This window comes from Oncorhynchus mykiss, chromosome 10 (assembly GCF_057628025.1).
Source record: "Oncorhynchus mykiss isolate SJ-2025 chromosome 10, ASM5762802v1, whole genome shotgun sequence".
Classification (NCBI taxonomy): domain Eukaryota; kingdom Metazoa; phylum Chordata; class Actinopteri; order Salmoniformes; family Salmonidae; genus Oncorhynchus; species Oncorhynchus mykiss.
This window is the reverse complement of record NC_143031.1, coordinates 72601545-72616500: the sequence shown is the minus strand read 5'-3', so window position 1 is coordinate 72616500 and position 14956 is coordinate 72601545. Positions and strand designations below refer to the sequence as shown.

The 14956-nt window shown below is 43.4% G+C and overlaps 1 protein-coding gene across 2 annotated transcripts in view; it reads left to right on the top strand.

Annotated features, from left to right (window-relative positions):
* Positions 1-14956, top strand: part of LOC149980185 (S-methyl-5'-thioadenosine phosphorylase-like) — a 32861-nt gene that overhangs the window by 5333 nt on the left and 12572 nt on the right. Inside the window, exons 1-4 of one of the 2 annotated variants that reach the window (XM_090187834.1) lie at positions 9491-9940; positions 10349-10435; positions 13244-13302; positions 13861-14028. In XM_090187834.1, the coding sequence (XP_090043960.1) occupies positions 9917-9940; positions 10349-10435; positions 13244-13302; positions 13861-14028 (338 nt within the window). In that variant the 5' untranslated portion in view covers positions 9491-9916. Of the gene's footprint in view, positions 1-9490; positions 9941-10348; positions 10436-13243; positions 13303-13860; positions 14029-14956 lie in introns of those variants that run through there. The other variant, XM_090187833.1, reaches the window with a different exon arrangement.

Sequence of the window (14956 nt, the reverse complement as noted above, 5' to 3'; positions counted from 1 at the left end):
TATGAAAAGCCATTTGACCATCTGACCAAGGCTCTCAGAAACTCAAAAGCAGAGCGTTATACATGGGAAAAGTTAGAGAAAATGGTGCACTTTGGGATGCCTTCCGCCTGTTGAGCCCCACCCTGCTTATTGTAAACTGTTACTTCAGCCCATCACCCCAGTTAAGCAAATGAAGGAGAGAGGCTGTGACTATAATTGATGTAGTAAATGACTTTTCTTGTCAATGACTTTATTTTGATGAACTTCCTTTATGGTGTGTCCCTTTTTGAAGGTCGAATAAAGCCAAGACATCCCTCTGTTCATTGATGGAATATTCAAGACTGAACAGACTGAACAGACTGTTGAATATTCCGTCATTAGTTGCATTGCAGTTGTGTGTGGTGATACTGCCATTCAGCCTCATCTAGCCTTGGTATGGAATAACTGATAACTGACAGGCTCAGACCATATCCATAATGACTATAGGGAAAGTACTAACTCTTCAAGACCCTATGGTCTGATGGCTTTTGATAAAGACGTGATGGTAAGTAATGGAATCCAGGGTTCTGGGTGTGTGCAGAGTGGGATCAGTTATTTGATGGGGGAGAAAGATCCAGTGGAGGCAGCAAAAAGCAGGTAGAAGGAGGCCAGGTGAGATTGGCCCAGGCACGTCTAGGAATCAGGACACCAACAGGCAGGTAGGAGGCCAGGTGAGATTGGCCCAGGCACGTCTAGGAATCAGGACACCGACAGGCAGGTAGAAAGAGGCCAAGTGAGATTGGCCCAGGCACGTCTAGGAATCAGGCCACCAATAGGCAGGTAGGAGGCCAGGTGGGATTGGCCCAGGCACGTCTAGGAATCGGGACACCAACAGGCAGGTAGAAGGAGGCCAGGTGAGATTGGCCCAGGCACGTCTAGGAATCAGGACACCAACAGGCAGGTAGAAGGAGGCCAGGTGAGATTGGCCCAGGCACGTCTAGGAATCAGGCCAGGGTGTCCTCAGTTGCGGTCCAAGAGTCTCCGTAAGGGGAGAAAGAGAAAAGATGAGTGTTAGTGAGAGCATGGCTAAAACCATAGTACACATCACAGTAGAGTATAATCAATGATGTTGCTGTGGGCACTGGACACAAACACACTTGTTTGACCTCGCTGTGATACTATTGGCCTACTTATGTTACCTTTGAGTCAATTCAGGTAGCATTCAATGTCCTGCGTTTTTGTTAACCATGACAGCCAGCATTGTAAATAAAGAGATGTGCAGAAAGATAAGCAGCCTCTGTATCTGTGGATCCTTTCCCCTAATGTATTTTTGTGTCAGCCAGGTCCATCTTTTCAAAGAAATACAATTTATTTCGATCTCTGAGTCAAATAAATGTTTTTTTTTTCCGGTAACCAGATAATCCGGACAATTGTGGTAAACAGCGCCCCACTCAGGCAGAAAACGTAATGTTCTATTTGAGCAAAATAAGTTGTCTTGTTGTGATCACAAGAAAATCCTAATAATTCATGTAAAGAACGCCACAGTCAGGCAGAAAAATCTAACTGTTCTATCATAAAGTGAGGACAATTAGTTTTCCTGGCTGCTAATTAGAGATACTATAACAGTAAATTAATAGATGACTGCCATAAACCTGTCTCCAATACAATCGCATAATTTACACAGACCCACTGCAGAATTTGAACAATGAATCTCTTTGTGAAAAGGTGTCCCATGGTCTGTTTTGTCAAGGAGGTCAACGTATTCCAAACACTGGTGGTAACCAGATAATCACGATAATTTTGGTAGTAAATGATGCCCCTCTTCTCGTATGTACATTGCAAACTGTCTGGACTCATTGGCATAAGCTACAGTCGAACACAATTTGCATTTTATCGATGGCAATTTGAATGCAGAGATACCGTGACGAGATCCTGAGGCCCATTGTCATCTGAATGGATTTGGAAGGGGAGAGAGAGCACAGTTAAACTTATGTAGACTCAATTAGCCTAGTTATCGTTACCTAGCTGAGCTTAACTAGCTTCTCTCGGTTTAATGCAGTCAAGACAGATACTATGTATTCAGATGAGATAATAAATAACTAGCAATAAGTTAGCAACCAAATGACTCATGTTGGTAAACTATCTCACTCCCCTCCTCTCACTGTCAACTGCATTTTCAGCAAACTTAACGTGTAAATATTTGTATGAACATAAGATTCAACAACTGACACATAAACTGAACAAGTTCCACAGACATGTGACTAACAGAAATGGAATAATGTGTCCCTGAACAGGGGGGGGGGGGGTCCTCATGGACTGCACCAGATTTGTCTTGCAGGAAATCACGCACAGAACGAGCAGTATGCCGCGTGGCATTGTCATGCTGGAGGGTCATGTCAGGATGAGGGAGGAGGATGTCTTCCCTGTAACGCACAACATTGAGAATGACAACAAGCTCAGTCCGATGATGCTGTGACACACCGCCCTAGAACATGACGGACCCTCTACCTCCAAATCGATCAAATCAAATTTATTTATATAGCCCTTCGTACATCAGCTGATATCTCAAAGAGCTGTACAGACACCCAGCCTAAAACCCCAAACAGCAAGCAATGCAGGTGTAGAAGCACGGTGGCTAGGAAAAACTCCCTAGAAAGGCCAAAACCTAGGAAGAAACCTAGAGAGGAACCAGGCTATGTGGGGTGGCCAGTCCTCTTCTGGCTGTGCCGGGTGGAGATTATAACAGAACATGGCCAAGATGTTCAAATGTTCATAAATGACCAGCATGGTCAAATAAAAATAATCACAGGCAGAACAGTTGAAACTGGAGCAGCAGCACGGCCAGGTGGAATGGGGACAGCAAGGAGTCATCATGCCAGGTAGTCCTGAGGCATGGTCTCTCTCCGAGAGAGAGAAAGAAAGAGAGAATTAGAGAGAGCATACTTAAATTCACACAGGACACCGGATAGGACAGGAGAAATACTCCAGATATAACAAACTGACCCTTGCCCCCGACACAAACTACTGCAGCATAAATACTGGAGGCTGAGACAGGAGGGGTCAGGAGACACTGTGGCCCCATCCGATGACAACCCCGGACAGGGCCAAACAGGAAGGATATAACCCCACCCACTTTGCCAAAGCACAGCCCCCACGCCACTAGAGGGATATCTTCAACCACCAACTTACCATCCTGAGACAAGGCCGAGTATAGCACACAAAGATCTCCGCCACGGCACAACCCAAGGGGGGGCGCCAACCCAGACAGGAAGATCACATCAGTGACTCAACCCACTCAAGTGATGCACCCCTCCTAGGGACGGTATGAAAGAGCCCTAGTAAGCCAGTGACTCAGCCCCTGTAATAGGGTTAGAGGCAGAGAATCCCAGTGGAAAGAGGGGAACCAGCCAGGCAGAGACAGCAAGGGCGGTTCGTTGCTCCAGAGCCTTTCCGTTCACCTTCACACTCCTGGGCCAGACTACACTCAATCATATGACCTACTGAAGAGATGAGTCTTCAGTAAAGACTTAAAGGTTGAGACCGAGTTTGCGTCTCTCACATGGGTAGGCAGACCATTCCATAAAAATGGAGCTCTATAGGAGAAAGCCCTGCCTCCAGATGTTTGCTTAGAAATTCTAGGGACAATTAGGAGGCCTGCGTCTTGTGACCGTAGCGTACGTGTAGGTATTTACGGCAGGACCAAATCAGAGAGATAGGTATCAGCAAGCCCATGTAATGCTTTGTAGGTTAGCAGTAAAACCTTGAAATCAGCCCTTGCCTTGACAGGAAGCCAGTGTAGGGAGGCTAGCACTGGAGTAATATGATCACATTTTTTGGTTCTAGTCAGGATTCTAGCAGCTGTATTTAGCACTAACTGAAGTTTATTTAGTGTGGAAAGTAGAGCATTGCAGTAGTCTAACCTAGAAGTGACAAAAGCATGGATTAATTTTTCTGCATCATTTTTGGACAGAAAGTTTCTGATTTTTGCAACGTTACATAGATGGAAAAAGCTGTCCTTGAAACAGTCTTGGTATGTTCTTCAAAAGAGAGATCGGGGTCCAGAGTAACGCCGAGGTCCTTCACAGTTTTATTTGAGACGACTTTACAACCATTAAGATTAATTGTCAGATTCAACAGAAGATCTCTTTGTTTCTTGGGACCTAGAACAAGCATCTCTGTTTTGTCCGAGTTTAAAAGTAGAACGTTTGCAGCCATCCACTTCCTTATGTCTGACACATGCTTCTAGCGAGGGCAATTTTGGGGCTTCACCATGTTTCATTGAAATGTACAGCTGTGTGTCATCCGCATAGCAGTGAAAGTTAACATTATGTTTTCGAATGACCACCAAGAGGTAAAATATATAGTAAAAACAATAGTGGTGCTAAAACGGAACCTTGAGGAACACCAACATTTACAGTTGATTTGTCAGAGGACAAACCATTCACAGAGACAAACTGATATCTTTCCGACAGATAAGATCTAAACCAACCCAGAACTTGTCCGTGTAGACCAATTTGGGTTTCCAATCTCTCCAAAAGAATGTGGTGATCGATGGTATCAAAAGCAGCACTAAGGTCTAGGAGCACGAGGACAGATGCAGAGACTCGGTCTGACGCCATTAAAAGGTAATTTACCACCTTCACAAGTGCAGTCTCAGTGCTATGATGGGGTCTAAAACCAGACTGAAGCGAAGCATTTCGTATACGTTGTTTGTCTTCAGGAAGGCAGTGAGTTGCTGCGCAACAGCCTTTTCTAAAACTTTTGAGAGGAATGGAAGAGTCGATATAGGCCGATAGTTTTTTATATTTTCTGGGTCAAGGTTTGGCTTTTTCAAGAGAGGCTTTATTACTGCCACTTTTAGTGAGTTTGGTACACATCCGGTGGATAGAGAGCCGTTTATTATGTTCAACATAGGAGGGCCAAGCACAGGAAGCAGCTCTTTCAGTAGTTTAGTTGGAATAGGGTCCAGTATGCAGCTTGAAGGTTTAGAGGCCATGATTATTTTCATAATTGTGTCAAGAGATATAGTACTAAAACACTTGAGTGTCTCTCTTGATCCTAGGTCCTGGCAGAGTTGTGCAGAATCAAGACGACTGAGCTTTGAAGGAATACGCAGATTTAAATAGGAGTCCGTAATTTGCTTTCTAATAATCATGATCTTTTCCTCAAAGAAGTTCATGAATTTGTTACTGCTGAAGTGAAAGCCATCCTCTCTTGGGGAATGCTGCTTTTTAGTTAGCTTTGCGACAGTATCAAAAAGGAATTTCGGATTGTTCTTATTTTCCTCAATTAAGTTGGAAAAATAGGATGATCGAGCAGCAGTAAGGGCTCTTCGATACTGCACGGTACTGTCTTTCCAAGCTAGTCGGAAGACTTCCAGTTTGGTATGGCACCATTTCCGTTCCAATTTTCTGAACGCTTGCTTCAGAGCTCGGGTATTTTCTGTATACCAGGGAGCTAGTTTCTTATGAGAAATGTTTTTAGGGGTGCAACTGCATCTAGGGTATTGCACAAGGTTAAATTGAGTTCCTCAGTTAGGTGGTTAACTGATTTTTGTTCTCTGGCGTCCTTGGGTAGACAGAGGGAGTCTGGAAGGACATCAAGGAATCTTTGTGTTGTGCTATAAATTCACAGACAACTTTTGATGTTCCTTGGTTGGGGTCTGAACAGATTATTTGTTGCAATTGCAAATGTAATAAAATGGTGGTCCGATAGTCCAGGATTATGAGGAAAAACATTAAGATCCACAACATTTATTCCATGGGACAAAACTAGGTCCAGAGTATGACTGTGACAGTGAGTAGGTCCAGAGACATGTTGGACAAAACCCACTGAGTCGATGATGGCTCCGAAAGCCTTTTGGAGTGGTTCTGTGGACTTTTCCATGTGAATATTAAAGTCACCAAAAATTAGAATATTATCTGCTATGACTACAAGGTCCGATAGGAATTCAGGGAACTCAATGAGGAACGCTGTAATGGCCCAGGAAAATGGGCCTGTAAAATGGCCTGTAAACAGTAGCTATAAAAAGTGATCGAGTAGGCTGCATAGATTTCATGACTAGAAGCTCAAAAGACGTAAACCTCCGCCTTTGCGGGATATGGTCACTAGTGTAGCCAGGAGGTGAGGCCTCATTTAACACAGTAAATTCATCAGGCTTAAGCCATGTTTCAGTCAGGCCAATCACATCAAGATTATAATCAGTGATTAGTTCATTGACTATAATTGCCTTTGAAGTAAGGGATCTAACATTAAGTAGCCCTATTTTGAGATGTGAGGTATCATGATCTCTTTCAATAATGACAGGAATGGAGGAGGTCTTTATCCTAGTGAGATTGCTAAGGCGAACACCACCATGTTTAGTTTTACCCAACCTAGGTCGAGGCACAGACACGGTCTCAATGGGGATAGCTGAGCTGACTACGTTGACTGTGCTAGTGGCAGACTCCACTATGCTGGCAGGCTGGCTAACAGCCTGCTGCCTGGCCTGCACCCTATTTCATTGTGGAGCTAGAAGAGTTAGAGCCCTGTCTATGTTGGTAGATAAGATGAGAGCACCCCTCCAGCTAGGATGGAGTGCGTCCCTCCTCAGCGGGTCAGGCTTGGTCCTGTTTGTGGGTGAGTCCCAGAAAGAGGGCCAATTATCTACAAATTCTATATTTTGGGAGGGGCAGAAAACAGTTTTCAACCAGCGATTGAGTTGTGAGACTCTGCTGTGGAGCTCATCACTCCCCCTAACTGGGAGGGGGCCAGAGACAATTACTTGATGCCGACACATCTTTCTAGCTGATTTACACGCTGAAGCTATGTTGCGCTTGGTGATCTCTGACTGTTTCATTCCTAACATTGTTGGTGCCAACGTGTATAACAATATCTCTATACTCTCTACACTCGCCAGTTTTAGCCAGCACCATCTTCAGATTAGCCTTAACGTCGGTAGCCCTGCCCCCTGGTAAACAGTGTATGATCGCTCGATGATTCGTTTTAAGTCTAATACTGCGGGTAACGGAGTCGCCAATGACTAGAGTTTTCAATTTGTCAGAGCTAATGGTGGGAAGCTTTGGCATCTCAGACCCCGTAACGGGAGGAGTAGAGACGAGAAGGCTCGGCCTCTGACTCCGACCCCGCTGCTTAATGGGGAAAACCGGTTGAAAGTTTCTGTCGGCTGAGCGTTCCTACAGCATTTCCCTCCAGAAACCGTGAGAAAGTTGTCCGGCTGCAGGGACCGTGCCAGGGGATTTATACTACTATCTGTACTTACTGGTGGCACAGACGCTGTTTCATCCTTTCCTACACTGAAATTACCCTTGCCTAACGATTGCGTCTGAAGCTGGGCTTGTAGCACAGCTATCCTCGCCGTAAGGCGATCGTTCTCCTGTATATTATGAGTACAGCGACTGCAATTAGAAGGCATCATGTTAATGTTACTACTTAGCTTCGGCTGTTGGAGGTCCTGACGAACCATATCCAGATAAAGCATCCGGAATGAAAAAAAAAAGTTGAGGAAAAAACAAAAATATAAACGGTAATTAAAAAGTAAAAAACGTAAAGTTGTCAGGTAGCAAAGTAAGGTTGGCAACAAAACGCACAGCAACACGTAAACAAGTCTGCAAGTTGTGACCGGAAATGGCGTCCCGCTCCAGAGTACAGGCCTCGGTGTAACGCTCATTCCTTCCGTGATAAACGCGAATCCGACCATCAGTTGTGCGTGGCCACAACTGATTGTATACTGTACTCTATACCATCTACTGCATCTTGTCTATGCCGTTCTGTATCATCACTCATTCATATATCTTTATGTACATATTCTTTATCCCCTTACACTTGTGTGTATAAGACAGTAGTTTTGGAATTGTTAGATTACTCGTTGGTTATTACTGCATTGTCAGAACTAGAAGCACAAGCATTTCGCTACACTCGCATTAACATCTGCTAACCATGTGTATGTGACCAATAACATTTGATTTGATTTGACACAGTCATGGGTGAACAGGGAGTACAGGAGGGGACTAAGCACACACCACTGAGGGGCCCCGTATTGAGGGTCAGCGTGGCAGATGGGTAGTAATTTAAATGTTTTAATCTAATTTTAAAACATACAATCTACCTGCAGTGAAGCCGCTCAACATTTACATTACATTCAGTCCTCCAGCAGACACTCCCATCCAGAGTGACCCACAGGAGCAACCTGGCTCAAGCGCTCCGCCCAAGGCCACAAGGACCGAATCTCCACCAAGTCGAACTGGGGACCCAAATGAACAACCTCTTGGCCACTGGTCCTAGCTACCATTCACCAGGCCACCAACCATCCAAGATCCCCCCCAACCCCCCCCCCCCACCCCCTGAAAAAACCTCCCCCGCCACTCTCCAACCCCAAACCCCTCCCATCCCTCCCAAGACACCGTCCCCCTCCAACCCAACCCAACCAAAACCACCACCCACCCAATGCACCAACAAAAATAACTAAAGAGAAAAACAACAGAAAACAACAATGCTAAAAAAAAAGACAGAGGAAAAGAAACATCTAAACAGCAAGGCCCACTGTATACGTTTGAGTGCATGTGTGGCACTATTTACTTGTGTGTATGTGTGGGTCCATGTGTATGCATGTTTGTGTGTTTGAATGTGAGTGTGTGTATGCATGTGCAGATGGGTTGATACCTACCCTCACCACCTGGGGGTGGCCCGTCAGAAAGTTCAGGATCCAGTTGTAGAGGGAGGTATTTAGTCCCAGGGTCCCGAGCTTGAGTGGACTATGAATGCTGAGCTGTAGTCAATGAACAGCACTCCCATAGGTATTCATCTTGTCCAGGTGGGAGAGAGCAGTGTAGAGTGCAATAGCGATTGCATCATCTGTGGATCTGTTGGGGCGGTATGTGAATTGGACTGGGTCCAGAGTGTCTGGGATGATGGTGTTGATATTCACCATTACTAGCCTTTCAAAGCATTCCATGTTTACAGATGTGAGTGCTACGGGGCGATAGTTGTTTAAGGAAGGCTACCTTTGAGCTCTCAGGAGCAGGGTCAATGGAGGTCCGCTTGAAACATGCCAGCTGGTCTGAGCATGCTCTGAAAATGCACCCTGGTATTCCATCTGTCCCAGCTGCCTTGTGAGTGTTAACCAATTATGTGTATAAACTCTGAATTGCTAATGCCATGTATTGGACATTGAGAGGCTTTGAACCCAACGTTGGTCCATATTGGCTCTCACTGGTAGGAGCAGCCCTCCATAGCAATTAATGGAATTCTACAGTATTTCAAATAAATGTTTCATGGACAAAATTACACCTATTTAATAAGTTTGTTGTTGTAGTGGGGGCATTAGCAATCTAAAAGATATATACTTTAAGGAAAATGTTTTTATATATTTTGTCATGTTTTATTTGTATGTTTAACTCACATAATATAAGGTGTCTGTAATATAAAAAAGTAATGTAGGCATTAATTGTTAAACCACTGTTCCCGGGCGCGGATGACGTGGATGTTGATTAATGCACCTCTCTGATTTAGAGGGGTTGGGTTAAATTCAGTTGAATGCGTTCAGTTGTTTAACTGACTAGGTATCCCGCTTTCCCTTCCACATAATGAATCAATTTCTGTGCTTCCGAAATATTTTTTTTTTTACAACCGTGGGGTAGTGCGGATGGTTTCAACACAGCGCCCCCTCACAGTCATCTAGTGTTTATATAAATAATTGGCGTTAACTTAACAATTGCCCCAATGGTACAAATAAAGTTTGTTTTATGGATTAATTATAATGAATCTCAACGTCTACAATCCATAACAAATTAGCCTCTAAAAGTTTCCCGACATTGTTTGAGTGAGAGTATTGTTCTGAGACGAGAGTCCACGTCCTGTACAAGTCATCGTATGACATAGGAGGAAGTGAAGGCAGCAGTTGCAAGATATAGTCATTTAGCCAGCTAATCTCAGATACATTTTTTTTATCAGAGAAGATATGTCAGCAAGCATGCAAATTAAGGTAATAACGTTCTCTTGTTGAAATGTTTGACTTCTCGTGACAAACTGACCAATGCATTATGCACTAGCTAGAATGTTACAATTCTACAGCGACACACGTGTCACATTATGCTAGTATTAGCTAACCAGGATATAGCTAGTTCGCTAGCTAGCTATAGCTACACGGACAATGTTAAACTCAAATGTTTCAAGTATAAACTTTACAGCTTGCAGAACTAGTCAGTTCACTAGTAGCTAGCTAACATCATGCTAGTAGGCATCCGCTAGCAGTCAAACTGTATCACGTATTTCACCATAGATAGCTACTGTGGAATGGTCATTGACATTACTCCACTTCGATGCACCTACCTAGGTATTAATTTATGTGTCAGGTCAAGAGGTTGACTAATGACATGTATATTCTTGTTAGATTGGAATCATTGGAGGCTCTGGCCTTGATGACCCAGACATATTGGAGGGAAGGACTGAGAAATATGTAGACACACCTTATGGAAAGGTAAGTTCAAATTCTAAATATTCTATTGTGGTAGGCAGGCTGTCTCTGCTATGAACAAACAATCATGTGCACCTTTGAGTGATGCACGATATCGACATCTCCGCCATTTTCTGGTTGCTAAAATTCAAATAGTTCTCCTAATTTCAGCGTGACAAAACTAGCATGTATAGTGTTGGTATAGTGTTGAGAATCATTGTACCATCCAAACCGCTGTGAAATATATTTTCCATAACCAAAAATATTTTATTTTCAGCTGTTTTGAAACTGGTGTACAACACCGAAGTAAAAGACTCAAACTAAATGTAAACTCGAAGCATAGAAATAGCACACACAGAACAGATGTACCGCTTCTTAGACTTGCTTTCAATGAGAATGACGGATCCATTTATATGTGAATTTGGTTGGGTACCACAAAAATGACATTGCAGCTTTAAAATGACAAGTGCCACCAATCTTAGTCCTGAATGTGGCAATGCTTTCCATTGTGTACAGCACAGCCATTACTAACCTAATATTGGACGAAAGGAGCCTAACATTACTCCATAGGCCAAGGACTTTGTGTCAGGGTTCTCCAACTGGCAGGCTGAATTTAGCCCTCGGGTGTAATGTTAGGCTCTGAGCAACAACAAAAAAGTTTTGAAATTATGTTGTAATCAAATATATATTTTTCGGGCTTCTTGCGGTCAATTTGCAGTTTACAAATGATTTGTACTTAAAGGGAAAGGAGATGCCTAGTCAGTTGCACAACTGAATGCATTCAACCGAAATGTCTTTCTCATTTAACCCAACCTCTCTGAATCAGACGTCCACTTCATTGGCCCAGGGAAATGTTTGTTGTTTGGGGTTAACTGCCTTGCTCAAGGGCAGAACGGCAGATCTTTCAACCTTGCTGGCTTGGGATTTCAAACAACAACCTTTCGGTTACTGGTCCAACGCTCTTAACCGCTAGGCTACCTGCCGCGGTTATGTTCCGGACCCTTGGCCATCCGCTAAAGAACTAGATCAATGGTCCCTGACATACATGTTCCGTTTAAAGGGCAAATTAGCTCTGGAAGCAAAAACCGCTAAATACGCCATCTAAATGTGAGCCAAGGAAAGCCCCCCGGCCAAACCCTTCCCTAACCCGGACGGCGCTGGGCCAACTGTGCGCTGCCCTACAGCTGGCTGGGATTGAACCCCAGGCTGTAGTGGCAGTTAAGACAGTCTACAGTAAGTATATATTTTCCATTTGTGAAATAATTTGATGTGATATGAATGCAGAGGGATTTATGTTCCTGTAACTGTACCGCGAGGCTCAATTGTGGTATGGTTCTAGAAACATAAATCCCTCTATTTGCATGTCACAAGAAAATATACACTAACTGTTTTAACACAGTTGCAGCAGACAGTATTTTTCAGTGACAACACATTTGTGGCGTCTGTCTTCCGTTTACACACAGGTGTTTGGAGACACCGATAGTTAATTAGCACAGGTAGTCCACTCTGTCTTCTGTCTGTTTTCAGTAAACATGGAACTATGGCCGTGTGGGAACCCTATAAAGTTTTCTATCAATTTAAACTTTTGTTTTATGCTTCCAAAACCGTACCGCAAGCGATGCGTGTTCATTTTCAGACCGAGCGTAGTGGCTCTTAACAAAACTCCCCTCTACAGACGACACAGACGTCCAATTATTCGTATGTGTAATGGAACTGAGTCATTACACATAAGTCATTGGCTATCTAGTGTGTGTAAGCGTAATTGTTAAGGAAGTGTAGTTTGTCAACTGGAGACACACACACACGGTGTGTTGATACTGTGCAAAACTTTTTTATTTGAAAGATTTTTCTATATGTTATGAAAGATAAGGGGAATATCGGGATAGGTTTCGAAAACCAGTTTGAAAGTGATGTTTATTGACTTTTCTAAACGTTAAAACACAGCGACTGTAGTTCACATGGAGCCAAATGTGGACAAATGTAACCGAGAAGGGTTTTCCAGAGCTACATAGCCACGTACATTTACATAAAGCAAAATGGCCCTTGTCTCACGATTGTTGAATAAAATTATTTTTGATTTTACTCTGCCGATTGTCCGTGGGGTTGGTCCTTCAGCTGGTCAAACTTTTTGACAAAATATCCACTGGAAAGTATTCTTAAACAGACTTCAAAACGGGGGTCTCAGAGAATGTGTGACAATCAAGATGTTTGCTCATGCATGTGATGCATGTATGTTAACCAAAGTCTTGCAGGTGTTTACATGGTTTTGCGCATGTGCCAGGGGATCGAAATCTCAACGACAGTAGCCAGGTATAACATTTTACCCAGCTGAAGGACCAACCGCACAGATAACCGGTAGGATTATGGAAAATCTATTTCACAGGGGTTTAGATGCTACAATGATTCTCTACACTATACATTGCTTGTTTTGCCACAAACTAAAATTAGGCAAATTATTAGAATTTTAGCAACCAGGGAAGGGCGGCGTGATTTCCGCGTAGTGCATCTTTAAACTTAGAATTGTTTACTTGACTTTTATACACCTTTAAATTGACTCCTTAAAATAATTGAGTCTGTCAAGTTTGCCACCGGCGTGCTGCTGTAGGGAAGTAAAGCGGAAGTCGAATCCATCACTTCCGTTGTTTGGCTGTGTCCATAGCAACATTTAGAAAATGAGGTGGATACCAATAATTGGTATAACAGTCTGGTTTATTAGGCGACACCAATCTCTGCGTTCCAGTGTAATGCCAATATTTTTTACCAACTGAAAACTGTGCCTTAGATTCTACCTAATAACATCTCTACTCTTTTCCCCCCCGACAACCCAACCAGCCTTCAGATGCCCTTATAATGGGGAAGATCAAAAATGTTGAATGTGTGCTCCTTGCAAGGTAAGCAGTGGAATGAATTGGAGAATCTCAATTGCATTCTCTTTGCGTCCTCTCTCCTCACCTCCTTCTCAAAACTCATTGGAGGAGGATGAGGCGAGGAGAGAGGACACGAGGAGTATGCAATTGAGATTCACCTGTGGAGACATCCTAGGTGTACTGAACCAGATGAACTCCACCTCTGTTTCTTATGAATTTGTGCCATCTAGTGGCTGTGTGTTGCAATTTTAAAACATATTAGACCTGATCTCTCTTCTCCAACACCCTTTAGGCTAAACATTCCCCCAATACCAAATCCAGCACTAGCCCTCTAGCTAACTTATGTAGATGTCTAATAATCAGATAGGTATACTTAGAATGATTTTGTACGTGTTTTTTTTTTAAACACTTGCCCTTTTTAGAAGTGAAGTTTAAACGTATTGCTTCGCCTACACATACAAATCCTTTCAGAGATACAGAAGTTTCCAGGGGATTAGGTGCTATAGGAGTCAAATTAGAGATTCATTTTCAGCCTTTGGTAAACACTGAACTATTCACACTCCACATTATACTGGTCCCTAGGCATGGGAGACAGCACACCATCATGCCAACCGACGTCAACTACCAGGCTAACATCTGGGCGTTGCGAGAGGAGGGCTGCACACATCTCCTGGTCACCACGGCCTGTGGTTCCCTCCGGGAAGAGATCCAACCAGGAGACATCGTCATCATCGACCAGTTCATAGACAGGTGAGGGCCAGAGTTTCCTAGGCCTGGAGTCCAGGATTCACCGAAGGTTGAATCCAGGCTTGAAATGAGAATGAAAGCAGTCTGTTGGACATGGTGGTTGCCAATGGTTAGTTCAGTTGTTGTCTATTGAGTGAGTCCAAATCCAATGCTTCCCTGGTATATGTACTGTTATGTACACTGAACAAAAATACAAACACAACATATAAAGTGTTGGTTTCATGGGCTGAAATAAAAAATCTTGTCCCTACGCAACAAAAACGTATTCCTCTCAGATTTTGTCCACAAATTTGGTTACATCCCCGTTCTCCTTAGCCAAAGATAATTGCAGGAATGTCCACTGGTGCTGTTGCCAGAGAATCGAAAGGTAATTTCTCTACCATAAGTTGCCTCCAACTTCGTTTTAGAGAATTTGGCAGTACGTCCAACCGGCCTCACAAATGCAGACCACATGTAACCACGCCAGCTCAGGCTGGGCCTGGCTCCCCAGCGGGTGGGCCTACGCCCTCCAAGGCCCACTCATGGCTGCACCCCTGCCCAGTCATGTGAAATCCATAGATTAAGGCCTAATGCATTTATTTCAATTGACTGATTTCCTTGTATGAACTGTAACTCAGTAAAATCTTTGACATTGTTGCATGTTGCGTTTATATTTTTGTTCAGTGTATATATGGAGTAAAAGTCAAATGCAGCCTATCTGTAAATGCTACCAATTGAAAGTGTAGATATTGTTTAGGTTTCTACATACCCGATGGAGTATAAATAGAACGGTACATGTGTCATGGCAAAACAGAATGTTTGTAAAGCCATGGGGGTAGAATTACAGTAGGAATGACAAGTCATCAAGAGAGAATCTCAGTTATTTGAAAACTATTCCCAAGTCACTATCTCTGAAATGGTCCGGTATGGCTCAGACAAGGATTTCTTCATC